The 23508-nt window shown below is 38.5% G+C and overlaps 1 protein-coding gene across 2 annotated transcripts; it reads right to left on the bottom strand.

Annotated features, from left to right (window-relative positions):
- Window positions 1-3513: 3513 nt before the first annotated feature.
- LOC121947102 (mitochondrial carrier homolog 1-like) lies at window positions 3514-23374 on the bottom strand. Of its 2 annotated transcripts, none has more exons than XM_042492006.1 (12): window positions 23052-23374; window positions 20918-21002; window positions 19929-20035; window positions 17451-17510; window positions 16498-16555; window positions 15435-15486; window positions 9343-9402; window positions 9151-9244; window positions 7634-7681; window positions 7487-7554; window positions 7138-7213; window positions 3514-5328 (listed from the first exon to the last, which is right to left on the bottom strand). In XM_042492006.1, exons 1-12 carry the CDS (start codon window positions 23202-23204, stop codon window positions 5254-5256), a joined length of 936 nt encoding a protein of 311 aa, XP_042347940.1. In that variant the 5' UTR covers window positions 23205-23374; the 3' UTR covers window positions 3514-5253. The 2 variants fall into 2 exon arrangements, with proteins under 2 accessions (XP_042347940.1, XP_042347939.1); XM_042492005.1 differs by having other exon boundaries at window positions 17451-17513.
- Between the last annotated feature and the right edge of the window lie 134 nt (window positions 23375-23508).

Consider the following 23508-nt stretch of genomic DNA (forward strand, 5'->3'; position numbering starts at 1 on the left):
AGAACAGTAAAAGAAAAAAATATAGAGATCTTACATCAAAAGTATGAACAAAGTTAGAATTTACTTTTATAATATTGACATAATTAACGATAATTTTAATTTAGTCAAAAGTGTGCCCAAGTCAAACTTTAACTTTGATTTATCAAGTCAAAATTAGGACTTCAAAACAAGTGAAAATATTGATTTTCAACATAATCTTGACTCAGAATTTGGATTTATTTAGTAGTTACGTTCTAACATTGGCAAATGTAATAATTCTGTTTTATGTCTACAAAACTTTTTGGTCAAAATTTCTGGTCAAAATGAGTTGCATGTCAAAGTCTTCCCTTTCCCCTATGACTAAAACCATATAATGAGATTTGTGAGGTGGAAATCTCACATACCATCACGCAATACTGATTTTAAAAGATCATTATATTCCAAGACCATTCATTTTTTCATAACTGTAACTTAACCCTTTGAAACCTGAGCAATTTCTCCTGATTCTGTCAAAAACATGGGAAGATGGCAAGGAATGATCCAAAAGTTAGCAAGAGAATCTACTCAAAAATTACCCTGAAAATATTTTTTTAAAAAGAAAGAAAAAAAGACAAAAGGTCAAACAAAAAACAAAAATTAACCTGAAAAGGGAAAATTAAAATAATTCTGTAACATAATTGAAATCACATAGTTATGATAATTAAAAAAATGTTTTTCCCTAGCTTTTTAACAAAATATTTTCTAAATCCACTTATTTCTAGCAATTTGTGGAACATTTCTTACTAACATTTCTTCACATGGTCTTTTTCCTCATAATTTTTTGGAAAAAAATTAGTTCAAAGGTTTAAATACCTGTAAAAGGCATCTGAATGCAGCACACGAAAAGTGATGTAGATCCAGGTTTCAAAGAGTTAAATAAGAAATTGTTTTAAATGCATTTTTTCCCATCTATCCCATCTTTTTTTCTTCTTTTGTTGCTAAGAATGGGCTTCCACATGTGACAGTTGAGTCTGAAGGTCTTTCTTGTCGTCTGTTGTATAAAACTTTGTGTATTCAGGTAGTGTGTAGATGAAGCTCAGCGCATTGTAACGCATTTTAGAAAAGCACGCAGCGGAGCTTAATGCTCCTGCTCTGCATGCTCTCACCAAACAGCAGATGGGTCAGCTTAAAGCAATAGAGCACATGGAATGACTTTTATTGATAATGCCACTTGGCGTGTGTGTGTGTGTGTGTGTGTGTGTGTGTGGGGATGTGATATTGCTCAGTAAAAACAACACAATGTCAGGTTGCTTGAAGATGTTTATGTTGTTTTCTACGAGTGATGCTCAGCTGTGTGTATGCTCTCCGTGTCATTGTGTACCAGAGTCAGAAGTGAGGGATTTTGGGAAGGTGGGTGTACATTATTTAAACCACTGTTCTCTTTGTAGCGCGCGGCTGTTATATTGTTTTCTGCTATTTGACAATGAATTACTCTGCACTTAATGTGTTGTGTCCTCCTTCACCACATGTGGATGAATGACGGTGTGTAGCATGAAGTGTCTTCGTTCAGCTGGTGTGTCTCTTTAAGGTCAGCGCTGCAGGATTGCCGTTTACTGTTTGTAAAGAAGCTCACCAGTAAGTGTGGAAGTAGAGCCAACCCAAGATGCACTTTGGTTTGGCTTGTTACCTCACTGGTTGTGTTTTTTGCAGCGCTGCGTCTCTTGTCTGGCACCTCTTTATAAAGCCATGACCTCACCTGAGCGTGTGCGGGTACACGACCATAACTGCCCCAACACAGAGAATAAGGAGATCCAGGCAGAGGGCAGAGTCTCAGCAAAAAAATACTATGACGTTCTAGGTGAATTTCGGATAACATACCATACTGTGACTATTTTGAATATTTTTCAGCGACATACTACACTATGACGTTTTGGTGATTTTTCAGCTATGTACTATACTATTACTTTTAGGAGGATTTTTGAGCAACATTACATTGACATTTTTGATGATTTTTCAACAACACACTATACTATGATGTTCTGGATTATTTATGAGCAATATACTATACTATGACATTTTATATTATTTTTGAGCGACATACTATACTATGACGCTTTGGGTAATTTTTGGATGACATACAATACTTTGACGACTTTTTTGATTTTCGAGTGACATACTATAACTATGACGTTTTGGAGGATTTTTGATGGACATACTATACTCAGGACGTTTTTGCAGATTTTTGAATGATATACTATAATATGACGTTTTAATGATTTTTGAGCGGCATACTATACTACGACGTTTTTTGATGATTTTTGAGCGACATACTGTCCTATGATGTTTTGGATGTTTTTTGAGTGGTATACTATATAATGATGTTTGTGCTGATTTTTGAGCGATAGTATGGTGAAAAATGTCAAACTATAACGTCCAAAAAACAGCTGAAAACCACATAGCATGGCATGTCGAGACACATCACAGCACAGAATGTTGAACAAACAGCCAGAAACATCATAATATTCATATATATGAACAATTCTTTTTTGTTTTTTGTGTCAAGGGTTTGAAAGCAGAAGAGTTTAGGCACAAATATTTCATCAATCCGTGACATTGACAACACAAAGGAGCAGAGTAACCTGTTTATTTCCATACTGTTGGGGCAGCAGAGGAGGTGATGCGAGTCATGCGGAGGATCCTCTTCTGATCATTGCTACGCAGGTCTGGGTTTCATCATGCTAACTTGTCTCCTTGCTTCCTTTCCTCAGATCTTAGTCCTACCCACAGGAGATGAAAGCAGAGGAGGCGAGAAAGAAACTGGAGGAGGAGGGAGATGAAGCTGCCAAGTGAGAAATCCTTGTTTCCACAGCATCAGTCTGAAGCCATGTCAGTAACATGTCACATGACGAGCTGCACAGCTGTGTCACCTGTCAGACTGTCTGGCACAAACAGGGAAATACATTTCCCCTGTTACAAAAGTCCACGTCAACAACTTCAAAACCCAAAGCTGATTAATAAGAGTGGCCACCCAAGAGAGGGCCAGGGGGCCATGGCCCCTCTGATGCAACTGTTGCCATACAAAATGTTAAGTGCACAAGTGCTAGTCTATGGACATCAAATGATTACTAACATTAACTGTAAAGTAAGACACCAAAGTTTATCAGCATGGGGTTCCTTGAATAAATATTGACACTATTCCCAACTAGCCTATAGAGGGTGTGCACGTGACATTACACTGCGGTTACGCCCACTGAGTGGCAGAGAGACGAGTGGCAGCGTTAGCTGGAATGCCATAAAAACACAAAACACACATCTAAAATGTTAAAGAGCTGATGCGTGACTGACAGTCAGAGATTACAGACTGCCGAAAAGAGAAGAAAAGAGAAATGGAATCCAGGCACTGAAATGTGGATTTGTGGTTTGTACTAACTAAACACACACCCTCTACTATACACTACAATAGCATCATCAACATCCTCAAATTAGGTTATGGCTTTTGATTTTGGTGCTCGAGAATTTCAGTGGCCTCATCTGTACACGCCTCTGAAACATTTCTAAGGTGCCATTGATTAGGACTGTTATTGATTCAATATTCAGTGTACAGATCAGAGTGATTTGTTAAGCTTTTTTTTCTTACATTGTTGTTATCTGTAAAAAATTACACTCCACAGCTGTGTACGACTGTATGATGATTGTATTATAAAATCAAAAACAAACAAAAAATAACTGCTGCTTTGTGTGACACCAGCAAACTTTACAATTAAATTATCCAACACATTTTAAAGAATGTTTCACACACAAGCCTTTAAGTGTGTAGGGTTACACAGTAAGCATATATCTGCACACAGCGTTCCCAAGCCATTTAACTCTTTCATATTACACCAGACAGTTTTTAAGACTGATTGCAAAAAGAACAATCTGGGACCTGTTACATTTATAAAGTGCTGCTCCCACCATTCCAGCTGTGTGCTTCATGAGGAGGTGCACATTTATACGTCACAGAATGTCTTTGCAGTGGGAGCACTGAGTATTTATGTTGAGTGTGATCTTTGCTGTTTTTCCCAAACGCAGAGTTTAAAAATGTTCAGCTTTGGCTAACACACTCTGCTCATCACTGTAGCTGTTCGGACACACGCTTCAGTTAGCATGCTGAAAGAGAGCACCGGCATTTCACCTGCTCTAAGTCAACTGACCATGCGATGATCTCTTTAAAACAACAATTATTTAAAAAAAAAAATTAAAATTTTCATCAACATTTGTGGCCATGAAGAAAAGTTACAAGGTCTCTTTAGCTCCTTAACTACAAATCATGTATACGTCGTGTACGATTTCTCAGGAAACATGAAACAATGACTTTTACTAATTGCATGACATTTTCATGCTTGGAAAATGTGACTTTTCCAGGTTTTTGATGACTGTGGGAACCCTGCAGGTGTGATCTAACCCCATGAACATCATTAGCTTTAGTCAGTGGGACATCATTTTGCATAGTCATGCAGTAACAGGGGCAGGTGTGTGTCCACTAATGTGTGAATGTGTGTGAATGTGTGTGGAGTCAACAAAACAATTAGAAAAGCGCTACAGGGGTGCAGGTCCATTTAGGACTGTGCTGTGTTAGCTTCCAGTGATCAGGTGACTGACTCGCTGTGACAGATCACACATCTTGACTACAACTGTCTGCTAAAATGTGAGCAAATGAACAGAAATCTATGGCTGCCCGGGTTGCTAAATAAAAAGCATTATCTTTGTAAAATACAGAAACATATTTTGCTAAAATGTTAGCTGTCATGTTAACTTTAAGGGTCTGGTAGTGAAATGGCTGGAATCGTCTTTTAAGGATTCAAATCAATGTCCCTGAACACAGAAAATTAACCTAAGAAAATATGAGTTATTGCCGTCAGAGCTGGAGATGTCTGCCCTGTGTGACAGCATTAATGACTGCAGTACCCATGAGACTCGGCAGCTGTTGCTATGGAGAAGAAGCCATTAATCAGAGTTGGTGCGTATTCCCAAAATTTGGTCACTGTAGCAGAACTAAAGTGTAATTTCTGAACTCATTAAAGAGCTGAATTAATGCAACAAGTTGTGAACAGAGTCACATCTGTGATCAGCCTTGAACTGAACTCAAGCTCCTGCAGGGAAAAGCAGACTGGCACTCCATCAGCTGCGACTCTGCTGCTCCTGCTGCATGCAGCTGACAGCAGCAGAGGCTGACAGGCAGGAGAGCATGTCTTTGGAAAACGTCTGGGAGCAGGAGGAGGAAAAAGAATGTCCCAGCAGGTGATGATGATGATGTCAGTCCTCGATGGAGGGCGTGGAGGTCACAGGCACCCGGCGGAAAAAGAAGCTTGATCCTCTGAAGAGGTGACCCTGAAGGAGGGGACACAAACCAACTTAACATAGGAGCATAGGAATACTTCCTGATAACTTCACTGCAACACGAGAGTATCAGCATTTATAAAAACTGGACAAACTCAGACACTCAGAAAATGATTGGCATGAGGAGGGGTGATCTGAACCTGTCGTTTCATTTGTTTAAACTAAAAATACTGCCGCACGGTTGTTTGACTCCAGGCATCCATGTGTGTGAAAACATGGATGTTTCACTGCACAGTTTACAGATTGTGTCACCAATTCAGTATCTGACCAAACGTCTCCCCTTCTGTTCCTCATATATGATGCTGAACAGTGGCCAGAAAAGTGTTTTATGCAAAACATTATCACAATTGACCTTTGACCTCTTGCATATATAATCTCAGAATATTTATATCATATGAGACATTTGTGTGAAATTTGAGCATATGAATTCTTGAGTTATGGCCAAAAATATGTTGTATGAGGTCACCATGACCTTGACCGTTGCCCATCAGTTCATTCTTGAGTCCAAGTGTTCATCTTCAGATATTGCATTCATGACTATGAGACAGATGCAAGGTCACAGTGACAATGACCTTTGCAAATCTGATCAGCTCATTGTTGAGTCCAAGTGAAAGTTTGTGTCAAATTGGAGGAAATTTCCTCAAGGTGTTTTTGAGATCTCGCTTTCACAACAATGAGACTAATGCAAGGTCATCTGGACCTTGACCTTTGACTACGGAAATCTGATCAGTTCATCCTTGAGTCTTCTAAAATGTTTGTCCCAAATTTGAAGAAACTCTCTCAGGGTGTTCTTGAAATATCATGTTTACAAGAATAAGGCAGACGAGGTCACAGTGACCTTGACCTTTGACCTATGACCACTACAATGTACCCACTTCATCCTTGTCTAAGTGGATGTTTGTGCTAAATTTAAAGAAATTCCCTCAAGGTGTTATGGAGATATCATGTTCACACGAATAGGCGCGGACAGACACGGGCCTGAAGGATAACGCTGGCGCAAAAGCATAAAAACTGGCCAAACTAAGAGCCTCTCTGAAAATGATAATAATGGAGAGAGGGGGATGGTCTGAAAATTTTGGTTCACTTATTTAAAAAAAAAATTTGACATAAAATCAAATAATCTAATCTAATCTAATCTAGTAAATCTTCTCATCAATCCTCAAAACTATGTAAGAGTAAGAAAACGATTTCAAGATTGACACCCATGTGTAACCCATGTGAGCAACTGAAAACCAAAGGTTTCCCTGAGTCCAGACCTCTGAATCTGCCCGCTTTACAGAGTTGTGACACCAAACAGCCGTTTGGTTAAAATAAAAAATGGCAGAAATGGCACAATGGGCAGAACAAACACTGTGACACTATCATCAAGCATTGTCAAACTGTGCACTGGAACCAATGAGGACTAATAACAACAATAATGAGTGCTATAAACAAGAGAAACGCAGCTGTCACGGCTGTTTCAAGTGACACGTCTTCTCAGTATTACCCCACAGTGTAGTTTGATTAAACTTGGCTTCACTGCGCTCTAAAAAAAAGGCACAACAGGTTTGTTGGCGTGGCTTTAACATCAGTGTGGACTTTAAGTGAAGTTAGGGTTTGTGAATATGTTTGTTTTTTCAGTGCTTCTCTTCAGTGCTGACAAAGAGGACATATACACTAAATGGTGCAGTAGAAAATGTCTTGGTGCAGGTAAACAAATGGTACATATAATTTTAAAAGTTATGCACCAGTGCATGCACACAGAAAAACAGTGTCCCTGACTTTGTGTCATGTGGTGTCGCTGCATGTGTCAGACTTTACTTTGTGGCTCAGGTGATTCCAGCAGTGCAGCCAGGACCTGAAGATGGGAGAGTGAGGAGGAAGACCAGCAGCCAAACTGACAACACAAAACACAACCAATCAGACAGGCATCAGGACTGCAGCCAGGATTTTACACATACAACCCAAGTGCAAGGACATCTGCCAGGAATACAATTCCAGAGTGAGCAAGTAAAAACTAAATCTTTATGTAACTCAGGTGAGAGCTAACAGACTGACTGAAATGATGCATGTTACATTGATCGTGTATGTGGACAGTAAAATGTTCATCTGTATGAAAATGTTCCAGATTCTTGAGAGGCGAAAGTGGTGCTGTTTGACAGTGACTCACCCACAGTTGTTGACTGCCATGAGATCAGCCACCAGCATGCACGGATACGTCAGAACACTCACTGCAATCTGGAGAGAAACACTTCATTAATATGAAGAAACTGCATATAAGAAACATTTCAAAGAACACTTTGAATGTTGAACTTACGCCCATCACAAACTTAGTGTAGCTTCTCACTGCTGACGCCTGACTGAACTGCAACACACACACAAGCACAGATCTGAAACAGCACGCCACTTTCTTTGCACTCAAAAGGATTTTAAAACAGCATTAAAACTGTAGCAGGATCAAGGATAAAAGAAAAAAGACCAACAAATCTACTCTCTACCTTATTCTTCTACCTTAAACTACAGCAAATGTAATCGTCTTACAGCTAACAAGACTGATAACAATGACAGAGTTTCAGATAATAACTGGTAGTCAGTACCAATAAATGAAAGCTGCTCACCGATAAACAACAGGTACGAACATTAAGGGGAGGTGGAACAGAGTGGTGCAGGGAAGACATTTTTTTGTGTAGCAATCTGGTTCCCTCGTCAAAAACTCAATGGGATTTTTCCATTGAGTTTTGGATCATTGCAGAAAATAAGCTCTGTGGTAAGCAAACGTGTTATACTTACACCACTTTCAGGATTTTGGAGCCTAAATGCAAACACCAGAAGTACAATGCTAAAAACAAACTGCACTACGGTTGCGTCGTGAAGCCGCGTTCTACACAGTGCAATGCAATAACGTTCTATAGTCTCATCTGTTAGCAACCCCCTTCTTTAAAACACAAAAAAGCTTCAAAGTTTGCGTATGAGTAATGTCAGTGCTATTTCATGTCCTGGAAAAAAGGGAAAGTCTCTTCACTTTGTATTGACCATAGACACTGTTTTCAGGTTTCTAAACAAAAACCCATTCTAAAAACCCATTGCCTTTGAGATGAGGGAGCCGGGATTGCTAAAATGCAAGCTCATTTCCATTCTGCAGCACTAGCTGAACTATAAGAACCCACATGGTAAATTCAATATAATGTCCGTATCCACAGCACTGATTCAATTCAATTCAACTCGGTTTCTGGCTTTATTTGTTTCAGAAACATTTTCAGTACACTAGTTGGCTGTAATAAAAGAATTTGCGAACAAGAAGCGGATGCAACTGTTTCCTGTGTTGTGAAAACAGAGACAGAAAAAACAGAGATCATACAGTTAAACTAAGTGGCACTAATGAAATATAAAGCAAGAATTTATCAAAGCAGCAGATAAACATGGAAAAACTGCATCAACAGCAAATTAAAACTGGCAGAAGTTCTCTGTTCCAGTTTGGTAGCAGTTTAACAATTTTGGACCCAACTGCAACGACATTTTGTTCTGTGTGCACTGTTGTGTACAGCTGGAATGACAATACAGTCGATCTAAGTCTAAGTCCAACTGTCTTTTTGAGGTAGAAGCTACTTTGTTTCAGATGTGACTGCTTCAAAAGCAGCTGTTCCACTGTTAAAGTGCAGGCCGTCAGCACTTTCTGTCTGGCATTATGTGTTTTAACGTGCTCATTTATATGAGGTTTTATGAGTGAGGAATCTATTGTGTGAATATGAAATGGTATTGATGGCCATAGCTTGTCGTCTTTCTTACTCTCTCACTCTCTCTCTCTTCTAGCATTGACAAAGGTGATGGACTTACACTCTCATCTACAGCGTAGGTGTTAATAAAGTGAGCCAGGAGGTTACAGCACCACAGGAAGAGGACCTCTCCCAGCACATGGGGTACGAGACCACTGCAGACACACAGAACACTGCTCAGACTGACACAGGTCACATCTTAAGCTCATTATGGAGGCAAAAATGAAGAGTGAAAATTAGACTTCTGACTTACACATAGAATCCAGCAAGTCCTTCCTCCTTAAAAATCTTGATGATGCAACTGAACATCCCCCTGCAAACAGGACAGAAACTCTGAACATGTGAAGAATGTCTGCAGTGTATACATCTGAAAAAGCTTTTTACAAGCTCTGGAAAAAAACAGCTTTGTACTTTAGTTTTGACAGAAATCATACCAAATTGCTTAGGTTTCAGGGGGTTAAAGACGGTTAAACTTAAAGAAGAAATTACCTCCAAATTAGTAGAAATTACAAGAAAATTACTTACTATGAAAAAAACAACCAAAAGAAAGTTAACCAAAAAGCAAAGAAGTAAATAACCTGGAAAAAAACATTTAAAAAATTATAATAATAATAATAATAATAATAATAATAATAATAATAATAATAATAATAATAATAATATATTTTTTTTTTTAAGATGGGGGGGGGGGGGGGGGGGTGGGGGGCATGCAGCAAAGGGTTGAGGCCATAATCGAATGCACAGCCGCTGCAGCAAGGATACAACCTCTTATATGGGACGCTGCTCTATCCACTGAGCCACCAGGCGCCCCGTACTAGTTACAATTTTTAGAATCTAACTGAAATTAAATTCTGTAAAATAATTTTAAAATATGTAATTATGATGAACCCCGCCCCGGGACATTTTTCCATAACTTTTTCAAATATCATTTTCTACTAATTTTACTACTAATTTCTTGCAATTTGTAGTACATTTCTTTCAAAGTTTCACATTTCCTTTTTTCCATGTTTATGCTGAATCTAAACAAATCATTAAGTCCTGATGAAGCACCTGTTTGTAAAGCAGCAGTGACCAAGACATGTTGTGAGCAGCATGTAACAGTACAAAAATAGCTTTAAATCAGTGGCTCCCAATTGGTCCAGTCACTGGGTCCAGATTTCTCTCTAGTCATTACTTCAAGGTGCACATATTATATATTACCACATATTCAATTTTATTTCACAAATGTAAGCATCAAGTTGGCTTAGAACACAAAGAAATAAAACCTTTTGCAAGAATAAACAGAAACTGCATTTCAAAATAAAAGCTCTGTGCTGGACATTTACTGTACTTCAAAATAAAGTGCCTTTTCTCAGAAACTTGACATGCTCAAGGGTCACTTGCTGTCCATTCAGAACGGACTTGTGACCCACATTTGGGCCGCGATCCACCAGTTAGGAACCACTGTTGTACATAACTTCAACAGTTACTTATAAGTTACACAAAGCCCTGTTCACTGATCACTCACTGCATATCAGAGCTGTACTTACTGTTAATGCAGAACACTCCCTACTGCTGCTCCTTTTCATTACACAGGCTGACTTTTATTATGAAGCAGCCACAGCAAATACACTGTCACAGAGGTCACTGAAATCTTAAGGATTATAAATTTAATAAAGAACCTTATTGTTGCTCATTTTATTTGCTCAGTATTTAATGTTGAAGACACAGTTAAGTTTTGTCATCAAGTTTTGAAAGGAAAGGAAGGATAAAGTGGGCCTCATGCAGCAAACTTCTCTTAAATTTCTCTTAGATTGTCTCTTAATTTTCTGGTAAGAGAAAATATAAGAGGAGTCAACTCCAGATGCGTCAAACGTTATTAACCACACAAATCGCTCTGACCACGTCTGCTCAATGATGAAGACCCACTGCTCGTAAGTCAGCACAGGTAACGCCCCCTAAACACTATATAAAGGCAGGTTTTGTGCCATGTTCCAAAAAGTTGCCCACCTGCTCTCCCTCACTTCCCCTCAGCCCTTGGTATGACGTAACAGCTGACCCAACTATCACAGATCGACCACCAGTTGCAGGATAAGTGCTATTGAGATATATATATATATTTATATATATCCTGTCCCTCCTGGGACCCAGCCCATTAACTCATATCCTCTGTAGTGGACATTTAGTTCAGAGGCTTGTCCTTTCATTCTTTTAAGGTACACTAACAATAATAAACGAGTAGGTATGGGTTAAACAGTTTTAAGGATTTCCGCAGAGGAAACTTCATCTCCACTTCGTGCCTTAAACAATTTAATGCATACCTATTACTTATTTATACGTAGTTGTTTTTTTCCTATCACAATAGTTTCACACCTTCATTACCTGGGCCTCCAAACTCTCAGGATGACCCTGCTACCTGCGCATACTGAAGTCAAATTCAGTACTTTTCCCAGTACATTGACAACAAAGCGTAGGTTTGTAGATCTGGCAGCATTTACGATTCAAACAGAGGTACAGTCCAGAGGAGTGTCATTGAATACTACTCCACAAGAATTGAAGATCCTCTTTGGCTTATCAATCCACATGGCCTGCCTAGGCTATCCCCAAATAAAAATGTTTTGGGCTCAAAAAAAACCCAAAAGTGGCAGTTATAAGCAGCAAAATGCCAATGGATAGGTTCTTCAAGCTGAGAAGCTCACTCAAGATTCAATGACCTGGCTGTAACAGAAGAAACAAAGACGGCCATCATTCTCTGGAAAGTCAGACCACTACTCGTCCATTTGAAGCAAGGTTGTCCAAGTCTCCCAAGATCAGAGATGGTCTGCAGTGATGAGCAAATCATCCCTTTCACAGGCCACTGTCCAGTCAGGCAATTTGTCCCGAGCAAAGCAAATCCTACTGACCTAAAGATGTTTGTTCTTGCTTCACCAACTGGTCTGATGCTGGACTTCGAAGTGTACCAGGGAAAGAAAACATTTAGGGGCCAAAGTCTGAACGTTGGAGCAAAAGCAGTCCTACGTATGGTTGAATCCATTCCCACAGGAAGTCACCTGTTCTTTGACCAATACTTGACAACAATCCATCTAACGGATGCATTGCTAGCAAAAGCCCTTCAGCAACAGGGACCATAAATAAGAACAGAGTTCCAAAGCAGTGTCATCTGCCAGGAGACAAGGAGTTGCATAAAGAGGGCAGTGGTACATCGGTGTCTATGGTCCTGAGAGAGTCCTGAGCTGGCAATCACAAAATGGTATGACAACAAACCAGTGCTGATGGCCTGCACTGTGCTTGGCCAAGACCCAATAGATATCTGTACAAGGTGGTCCACAAAAGAAAAGGTCCAGGTCCGGGTAAGAAGACCAACAGTGATCAGACATTACAACAACATGGCTGGTGTTGACCTGTGTGACCACATGCTTTTACCGCATGTCAAACAGGACCAAGAAATGGACGACACGTGTGATTAATCACTTCTTTGATGTTGCCATCACAAACTCCTGGATTCAATACGAGTCTGACAGCAAAGCACTTAACCAACCAAAAAAACACCCAATAGTACCTGGACTTCAAACTGCATCTGGCTGAAGAGTTAATGAATTGCCCATAACTTCATGACAGTAGTGAAGACAGTGATGAGTATGAGCCCACAACCAAAATGAGGATCCCTCAGCCAGAGCCATCTGTCCGCAGACGAGGAGCCACACACATGCCTGAGATGGTGGACATCAGTCATGCAGAAAGATGCAGAATAAGGGGGCAGAGGCAAACACATGATGGTGTACCAAATGCAAGATGTTTCTCTGCATTTCCAGAAAGAGAGACTGCTTCCGGGATTATCACCTCTGAAGAAACATGCAAAGAAAGGAATGAAGATCAACAAAGAAATGAAAAACTAAGTTAGGATTCAAGTTTACTAAGGTCCAGCAAATACTTAGACCAAAATAAAGTTAGATAAAAATGAGTTCTGTTGTTTACTGTTGAAATAAAAAACATTAAAAGGAGTCCCATCAACCACAATGAACATTTGATAACAATGGGTTCAGCTTAAAAATATAGTATAAAATATAGTAACATCCGTATTACTAAAAATCAGTGTCAATTTGTTTTCTATTAGTTAAATATATTATTTTATTTGTTTTAAATAGATGTTTTATTTTTTCATATTGTTCATATCACCATGAAGCTATTTTCAGTCAGTTTTCCGTCCTCTAAATTGGGCTGTCTTTTTACATGAAAAGTGGTCCTACAATCCACTATAGGGCATGCTGTATCAAAAATAAAAATACTTTTTTTTTAAAAAAACCAAATAGGTAGGAAATCACATAAAAATTAGTAAAAATATAAAGTAAATAAATTTGTAACCAGCTGCATCAGTTTTTGATTTTATAATTTTTGAGTGTGATCAGTATCATGATTACTATTAACTAACTATTATTTTTCAGAGCTTTATGATATCTTGCAAAAAAGCATTTTTGCATGCATTTACAAATAATGTTGGAAATACAGAAATCACACAAGCTGAACAGAACAAATATACATAAATAATAACCGAACTCCAATTAATTATATGACAGTTTTCAATAAGCAACTATCTGCTAATAGATGAGTGGATTTTCATATGTGTAAGCCGCCCTGCCCAGATACATTATTAAACCTACACAGACCTGTGAGATATACATATTATTAAACCTACACAGACCTGTGATACATATTATTAGACCTACACAGACCTGTGAGAGATATATTATTAGAGACCTACACAGACCTATGAGATATATATTAGACCTACACAGACCTATGAGATATATATTAGACCTACACAGACCAATGAGAGATATATATATTAGACCTACACAGACCTATGACCTGTGAGATATATCATTACACAGACCTCCACAGACCTACACAGACCTGTGATATATATTAGAAGAAGTGAAACTGAAAAGCATCAGATGGTGAGTGTACTTGCATTTGATTTGATTTTTTATTTATTTTCCATTTTATTCATCCTCTCCTTCCTCTGTGGTGATGCATTATATTAGACATTACTGCAATGCATTGTGGGTGAAATAGACCTGAGAGAAATGACCATCGATGTTGACTCACTGCCTCAGCCCTCCACAGACCTGGTCAATTATTAGACCTCCACAAGTTCACTTCAGATATTTTTTAGCGTACTGGAACAGGCCTATCAGAGCAAGTGATGAGGGGAAGTGAAGGAGGGCGTGTTGAACGACTTTTGGAACGCAGCACAAGACTGGACACATGACACCAAAAAACGGCTGAAAGCAGAAGAACTTCTGCAGTAGCAAAAGTGATGTTTTGTTAAATAAACTTGAAGTAAATGTGATTTCAGGAAAATGTATCCAAGTATTATTAAAAGTAAAAGTATGCATGCAAAGGTTTTAAATAAACGTAAGATATCAAAGTAATTCAGTGATTAAAAGAAAAAGTAGCAGGGCCTCATACATGCAGTATATATGCGAAGCTGGGATAATATAATGTTTTGATGTATGAAAAATTGCTTGCACGATTATAAAAAATGTTGCCAAATAATTTTCTAAATAATCAACCAATTGTTTCAGCTGCACTTTTATTTTCATATTTCTGGTTTGTGAGCAAAAAATCTTAATTTGTAAAGTAGTTATCAAGTGATGTTCTGGACTGAAGTAAAGTGAAAAGTGCATGAGATTAAAATACTCAAATGACTGAAAAGTAAAAGTTCCTCAGAGGTTTTGTACTTTAGTATAGTACTTGAGTAAATGTATAAAGTTACCTTAAGCTCTGGTCAGCAGAGGGATGCACACATGCAGTATATATGCGAAGCTGGGATAATATAATGTTGAAAAATTGATGTACTGATGCACTAATGCGAAGCTGGATAATATGAAATTACGATTATAAAAGTATAGTATCAACCAATTGTTTCAGCTGCACTTGTAATTTGTAAGTTATCAAATCCAGTGAAAAGTGGCATTTTACTCAAAACTGAAAACTCTATAACATGTATAAATCTAAAATGTGATTAAAATGAAGTATAGTAAGCCCTGAAATTAAATCCAGTCATTTTAACTACTCTAAACATGATCTTTTAAATGATATGTAAGTGATTAATGATATTAAACATATTTTTCCTTGTGTTGGATAACAATTTGTGGACTATGAAAACTAGATGTTTTTCTCTTATCTAGGTAAAAGAATGCCTTGACCAGTGGAAAATAAGAAAACACTGGTGAATCCCAAAAATCAGTGGGTACTAACAAAATAACAACAATTCATGGATACACACAAAAATAAGAGAACATTTATTTGTATATCGTTTCTTGCATGAGGTTCAGTGTGGCATGAGTGCAGCATTATTCTTACCCATATTTGAGCTCCCTGCCAACAAACTGGGCCATACAGCGCACTGACATAACTGCCAAAAGAAAACAAAACAGGTGATCGGTCAACAACCAGTGCACTACTTGGTTCTCACATTCCAGCGAGCCAGGGCAGTGAATCCCGGGTACGAGCCCAAAAACCCAGAATTCAGTTCAGAACCTCCAGTTCAATCGTCTAAAAGTCAATGTTTTTTTCCATGTGTTTTTGTTAGAAGTCTGAAAAGGGTCTGTGGTTAACACAAGCTGAAGAGACTTTCATGTTTTGTTCTACTACATAAAATAAGTCAGTTAATACCCCACAACTGTGAAGCTTTTAATGCATCTTACAAAAAACTGCTGCTAAATATGGCTAAATAAGAGTATAAAACGCCATGGAGCTGTGCCGTGCCGAGAACGGCTTTACAGCCTCGCAGCTGTGATGATGCGACTTTAATGTACTTCATTAATACCCTAACATCAGCTTTTTACTTCTGGTGATTACATTTAGATTTCAAAAATCCTGAAACTGGTCTTCATTTGTGTAGATTATCGTGATGAACAAAAAAGTATCATTAAATTTTGTTTGCCACAAAGCGTTTTTTCTGCTATAATCCAAAATCCAATTGAAAAATCTCATAGTCATTTTGAAGAGGGAACCACGGGAACCAGAGTGATGCTAACTACAGGGTTGGCCCACAGAGACCTCCACCACCATTCATTCATTCATTTTACGTAACCGCTTGTCCTCGTAAAGGTCGCGGGGGGGCTGGAGCCAATCCCAGCTGTCATTGGGCAGAAGGCGGGGTACACCCTGGACAGGTCGCCAGACTATTGCAGGGCCGACACATATAGACAAACAACCATACACACTCACAGTACCTCCACCACCAGCTTTGACATTTTCTAGATAAACAAATAGCATCACAACCAATAAGGAATGAAAATATTTAATTAGCACTAGTTTTAGTTATGATTCTGCTTTTGTGGATCAGGGGGGAGCTTCCAGAATATAGCCACGCTATCAGTGACACCTGGAATAAACTCTGACAGCTTTAACAAAGACCTACCATGAAAAGGATGAGTGGCTACTCTGGACAGGCACTGGATGATCATCTCATGTGAGGTCTGCAGAGAGGACACAATGTGAAGAGACAACCTGGTGTTAAGTTGAAAATATTTGTTGTAAAATTATACAACATAAAGGAATGTACATTATCAGCCACATCATGTCCAGGTTGTCCTGGATAAACGTGTCTTGAGTAAAGCAGGGTATTTTTTGATATCAGTGCTGATACAACACCTGTTAATAGTTTGTTTTTTTCCATGACTTAATGAAAATTTTAAAAGAAAATACACTATGAAACAACCGTCGATACACCTTATCATCTCTTTTTCATTACTTTATAATCCCTTTTAAATAAATATTATTTAAAATAATGAATTCAGAACAGGATAAGAACTTAATACTTGAATAAGACTAAGGGACTGTTTGTTATTAATGACAGGGGAGGAGATGAGCACTGGAGGGGGACTTACATTTTTCTTTATTTTGGCAAGGGGCATATAACTTCAAATGGCTGTATTTGGTATTTGTTTTACTGCTGATTCTTAAAGAAAACAGCTGTGTTTTGTTTAAAATATTTTGGTTATTTGCTAATTTATCATGGCCAAAAACTGTAAAAATAAAAGTTATCGTTAGATTTTCACATTTCTGACGGTATTTGAACACATTGTGTTATTACATAGGTCTGTGACCATACAAATCCTGTTTGAGAATTATAAACATTTTTTTTCTAACACCTTTTTTTTGTTGTCATTTATCAACATCCTCAGTTTTTAAATGTGGTACTTGACAGTTTTCCATACTCTACGTTTGAGAGGTAGTGAAATATATACATTTCATAATGGAACGCTTAAATAGCAAAAGAGAGAGATTTGAATGAGGTTAGGCTAATATGAGTCAGGGATGTTGTAACACATTTCACTGTCTTCATGTCTTGCAGGAGCAGCTGACCCTCACCTCTCTGACCACTTTCCTGAGTGAAGTCTGCAGGTCCTCTCTCTTGGAGAGGAGCTCCACCTGCTGAAGAAAGAACTCAGATTACTTTGACAGCTCTTCACAGCAATTACACCTTTAAAACATTATACCCAAAGGCATTTTTTCTGTCAATCATGTTCATTCTTAAGAGGCACTAATGAGTGATTTAAAAGATTTGTCTAGTATTTAAAATCTATTTGAGGCAAGAAACAAAATTCCGAAGTGACCCCGACCTGAGTCAATCACAGACTTAAAGTGAAGTGATACCCGTGTGAAGTGATAAATAAAATTTGTTCCGAGTTTGTCACATCACTCAAAGATGTGTTATTAAACACCTGACCAAATTTGAATGACCAAAAAAACAATTGCAAAAAAGTATGTAAAAGGTCTAAAATCATGAAAAAATGCACAGTATTCTCTGATCTGAAACGCTGGGGCGTGTCTGCTGGAGGAGCGGAGGCCACGCCTAATGGCAGGACTATGCTAATGGTGCTTCTCGTTTTTATACTGCTACTTTATCAGGGGCAGGGTTATGCTAAGTAGCTCTATTGCATCGGTTTAAGGCCCGCCCAAAAAATCTTAAAACAGGAAAATGGTGAAAAAACAGTCAACCGTCTAACTCCACAATTCAGTTCTATATAGTAAAGGGTCTTTGTAACATGTTTTCAACAATCAGTTTCCAACATTTAGAATGTGTTTGAAACAAATCTCTGAATTCACTTTACACTGACTTTAAGGCCCAGACACACCAAACTGATATTAAAAAAAAAAAAAAACGAGCAAAGGCCGACTGTTGTGTTCACATCGCCTATTTATTGGCAAAAAAAGTTAAAAATGAATTTATCAAAAATACTACAGCCACCGGCCAACCAGCACACACCTTCTGCAGCTGCATGGTGGCAGTAGGCTGTGGGAGACCGACAGGACGACAAGGCTGTTCTAAAGAGGCTGGGACACAATCTTTGACCCCATGGGAGCTATGGAACTGCGCAATGGAGCTGGAGTTGCGATGCTGGAGGGTTACAGCAGACAGCAGTAGAAAAAAAAATTTGATGTCTGCTCACGTGCTCTTCAGGTGTGTTCCTTTTAGTCTCCTTGGGTGCACTCAGCCTAACAGAACTTTTGGGTACACTCACACTGACGACCAATATATATTACAATGTTGGCATAGAGAAAGCATTTGTTGACTTTTGACTTTAGCTCTTTGTGTACTTTTCACACTTCTTTTTTTTCTTCTAATGTGCTGAGCTGAACTGCCAATCAGAGTGATTTCATTAACGGATACACTCCAATGTCGATGACGCTATTTCAACATGCTGAATCGGCTGGAAAAAAAAACCCAACAAGGGCTAATGAGGCCCAACCATGAGGGACATACCACAAAAACTAGGCAATTGGAAAAAACATATTTGGCAAAACTGCAATGGAAACACTTTTTTGGCTTTTCTAGGTCACATGATGCTATGGCTGTGTGCTTGTCAGTAGGAACCGGCTCCCTCATGATGCAGAAGGAGCTACAAGAGCTGTTACTGCATCACATAACTCTGAGAAAGTTGAGCAGACATTTTGAATTCCTACAATTCCTCTGTGAAGTGTGGACTATCACCTCGCAGAAATCCCTCATACGTGGCTGCTCCCATGTTTAAGGGGCTGGCCTTTCCATCATGGCTCCATAACATGTCTATGTGGCCTTGGATTGTAAATAATGACAGCTAGTGCAGTGGCTGCAATAGAAATAAAGCTGCTAATGTTTGATCATCCATCACCATGGTTACTGGAATGTGTTTTGACAACATTTCAAAAAGATCACTTACGTTTTTCCTACAGACAAGCACATAGCCATAGCATTATGTGACCTATAAAAGCCAAAAAAGTGTTTCCATTGCAGTTTTGTGAAATATGGCTTTTTCGAATCCCGTGTAATAACACCTCATGCAAGCGTAAAAATGGTTTTAAGTTTTTGGTGTAGAGTTTAAAAAGAACAGTCCAAAAAGTCAACATTTAAAATGTTGAAAATGGCTATAGTAGGGTTAGGGTTTGGGGGTCAGGGCCAGGGGTAGGCTGAAGGTTAGGGTTAGGAATTCATCGCTTTTAATATAAAAAAAGTTCTAGTATAGCATTTTAAGGAAGTTTTTGGAGTAGAATTTCAAAAGAACAGTCCAAAAACTCAACATTTAAGGGGAGTATTTTCGAAATTGACATGTTTCCATTAGGCGTATTTTATATTCACAATTTCACTGTGCACAATTTGCGCTTTAAACGAAACCCAGCGAGTGACATAAAGGACCAAGTTAGGGATTCAAATCTAAACAATAATCCAGTTTTCCTCCAGTGAAATGTGATGATGACCACTGAATACCAGACGTTTTAAAGACATATTGGTATCAGCCTTCATATTAGAAAAATAACCTGTTAAACTGCGATGATGTTTGTACAGTCTTTGTCTCAGTGCTTGCTCACCTGTTTGACTTTGCTCCTGACCACAGTGGAGATAGCACTGGACACGATGCGCGGTGAAAGGCCTCTGAAGAGCCCTCTCTTTCCATCCACTTTCACTATGTGCTGTGCTGGAGACAAATCCATGTCCTGTCAGCTGATGTTAACTTGTACAGTGAAACAATATCAAAGTGATTAAAGAAGTATTTCACCAATGTAAAGAGAGTCCTGAAATGAAAGTAGTCTGTCCCTGCAGCAGAAAGATGCAAATACTTTTGAAATGGGTGCTACATGACCACAGAAAACAGAAAAACAGCACTATGGCATCGGCTTTTGCTCAAAGGTAGTAGAAAACCTGCTACTAACAGAATGCCTCAACTAATAAACCCTCCTGCAGGTGGGTGACGTAATGCCACGTTGTCCGTTCACAATGGCGGCTGGTTTATATTTGATCAGCACTGCTTAGTTTTACCGTTTGACCTCCATTATTTCAGTCTCCATTTTCACTGTACAGGAAGCAGTATGGCGCCCACTTCCTTTTTACAAACTCTTGCCATTACATTGAAACAGACATTAAAATATGTTTCTGAAAACATTTTAGGAGAAAAATAGGCAGTGCAGTGACATTATCTTGATTTATATTTGATCAGCAGGGCCTAGTTTTACCGTTTGATTGGATTTTGGTCTGAGTTCAAGAGGCAGAGAGAGGGACAGGTCTGTCTCTTGATCAGCTGTATACTGGCAACAGCAGGGTTGGAGGGCAATATGAAAATACAGAAGTACAGCCTGTAGATCAAGCAACAACCCCAAGAGTCCGCAAAACTCTGCCAATTGACAGAAATTATGATGTAAATTATCATTTGGTGGTGTTTCGCTGTGGGTGGAGGAGGGATATCTCGGTGCTGGTTAGACAGAGGGAAGTTTACCACAGTTCATCTACACATACCACCCACACTGTTTTGATACAAAAGTTGAAAATCGGCAAAGCGTCCCTTAAATCGCACCTTACTCACCATAGGAGAAGAAGCCAGGCAGGTACAAGACTCTGCGTCCAAACATGGTCGTGCCCACAGTTGGGGGAAGAGGTTCATGCCCCACCTGGGAAAAAAAACAACAACAAAAAACTGATGGAGATTAAGCACAACCTCTGTCCTTCATGTGAATGATGATAACATGATGACAATAATGACAGATATTGTAATTACTCAAAACACCATAGCCTTTGGAGTATGTCCACATTCAGCCAGTTATACTTAAAAATACACATCTTTTTCTCCAAAACCAGTGTTTTCCCAAAACAGTATCCAGAGTGGATGATGCTGGATAAAGCTTTAAATTAGGAGTGGGAATCACCAGTGGCCACCCTCTAAAACCTGGATTTACATTTTTTTTTTTTTTTTTTAAATGGAGAAAAAGGCAATGACCAACTTGGCAAGAAAAATTCCACAAATTACTAGAAATCAGTAAAAGCTGAAAAGAAATTGGCCTGATTTTTTTCAGCCAGCAAAAAATATCCACACAACTGTTTATAATTAATATAATTCTTCATCTAAAATAATGTAACAAATACATGTATACATGTATTTGTAATCACTTTGTTTTTGTTTTTTACTTTTCTTTTTTTTGTTGCTTATTTTATTGGGTTTTTTTTTTAATTTCTTGCAGACTTTGGACAGTGTGTTATGTTGCTCATTGCCTTCTCATCATGTTTTTGTAAATCAAACCTGCTTAGGTTTCGAAGGGTTAAACATTTTTGTGATACGGTGATTACCGCAATAACATACAGAATTTTAAATTTTATTGTGTTTTTGTATTTAACTGTAAATTATATCCCAAACGTCAAACTTTGTCGGCATCTATTTTGTTTAATAAGGAAAAGTTTTAAAGATGAAGTTTCTAACTTAATTTTTACTGCAGCGCAAAAATATATAGAGTGGACTGATATGCAAATGAGCTTATTATTCTAATATGTTACCAAATGTTTTATTTGTATATTATGTAAATTATATATGTAATTAAAAAAATCAATATTTGGAATCTGTGTATCAACACATCATTGCCACATAAAACATTGTGATATGATAATGTATCAATTTTCCTCTCATCCCTACTTAAATCATCAGCTTGCTGTTATAATGGTACAACCCCCCCAGATGATGCTTTGATCCTGCCATGATGTTATCATGGATGGCAGTGCAGCAGCTTTGGAATAACTGCAGGTTGACATGGATCAAATCACTATTTCCCGCATGTAAAAGACCATAGCTAATACTAACTCTCATACTCCTCTGCACACAAAATGCATTTTTTAAAAGCAGGCTATATAAATATACATTAACATGACTTTCTACTTTCACTGAGGGTAATTTTTGACCAACATCAGTCCCAATCATAACTATCAAATATTCTTCATTTTCCAGAATCTTAACTCTTCAAATGCCAGGTTTTACCATGATGCCACTATGTTTTTAGATAGAAAAAAACGTATCATTTTACTATACTACATAAAAATTAGATTTTTTTATGGACGATGACAGTCTGGGATATGTCCGGGATATATGATTAGCAGCAACATTGATTGTGACAGTGCATCTAGTATGTTTTATATTTTCTCCACATGCCAAATATGGCTTTTAAAAAAAACTAATCAGTTAGAAAATAGGGAAAAATTACAAATTCTAGTTTAGTTTCCACAGTGTGTTTTAGACTTACTGTAGGAGCTGGGAATTCTAAAATTAAACAACAATACACAATCAGACCAAAATGTATGCCATATGTATGAAAACATTTAAAAAATAAATAATGAGAAGCGCGTAAAATAAGCCAAACAGTCCCTAAGGATTAATATTTGATAAATAAGGACGAACTGGGGCTTTTGAACTCTACTGCTTCTCTGTGGAGCTCATGAAAGAGGTTCTCCCGTTACCGGAAGAACAACACACCGCAGTACGAGCCTCCTCTGCCTGGATAACGACCACAACGACCAGTTAACCGGTGGTCGTTGGTCGCTGAGCTGAATGAGTCCCCGGGAACATAGGGTGATATTGGAGGACTCGAGCAGCGACGTTTGGATGCAGTCATAATCACAGACATATAATACAGCCATGATTTATGGCCATAATGCTGTTAGCTAGCTACATCCGCTACCTGTATTAGCAGCTTCACGTAGAGCAGCGGGTGTGTGATGGCGGTGACTCCCGCTCCCAGCAGCAGCACCGCGGTGTCCACATCCACGAAGGTCGGTGGAGCATCCTGCTCGGCACCGGCTACCTGACCGGACGGGCTTTCTAGCGATTCCATCTTTATTTAGCGATAAGGAGGGACACGGTTCATCCCCGGTCGGTGTCAAGAAAGGACCAATACAAACAGAACTTCCGCTCTGAATTTTCAAAATATATTCTCTGTGTCAGATAAAATTTAGGGAGGAACTTGTAGTGAATAAATTACATTTGTATCAGATCATACTAATTTATACGCGAGAGCACAGTGGTGTTCTATTATGACTAATAAAGCGTATTCCGGCTAAAAGTAAATTAATTAATAAAATAAAAATAGCAGCATATCACGTGACAGCGAAACCAAAACACTTGGGCGGAGCTCGTGA

The sequence above is a fragment of the Plectropomus leopardus genome, chromosome 8 (assembly GCF_008729295.1).
Source record: "Plectropomus leopardus isolate mb chromosome 8, YSFRI_Pleo_2.0, whole genome shotgun sequence".
In the NCBI taxonomy this organism is placed as follows: Eukaryota; Metazoa; Chordata; class Actinopteri; order Perciformes; family Serranidae; genus Plectropomus; species Plectropomus leopardus.

Excerpts from the sequence above, each read along its gene's own strand:
- LOC121947102 (XM_042492005.1), bottom strand. The coding sequence starts at position 23,204 with ATGGAATCGCTAGAAAGCCCGTCCGGTCAGGTAGCCGGTGCCGAGCAG. Across the intron at positions 17,514-19,928 it reads TCAGGAGCAAAGTCAAACAG|CAGGTGGAGCTCCTCTCCAA; the intron begins GTGAGCAAGCAC and ends TTCTTTCTTCAG. Across the intron at positions 7,214-7,486 it reads ATGGCAGTCAACAACTGTGG|TTTGGCTGCTGGTCTTCCTC; the intron begins GTGAGTCACTGT and ends TTGTGTTGTCAG.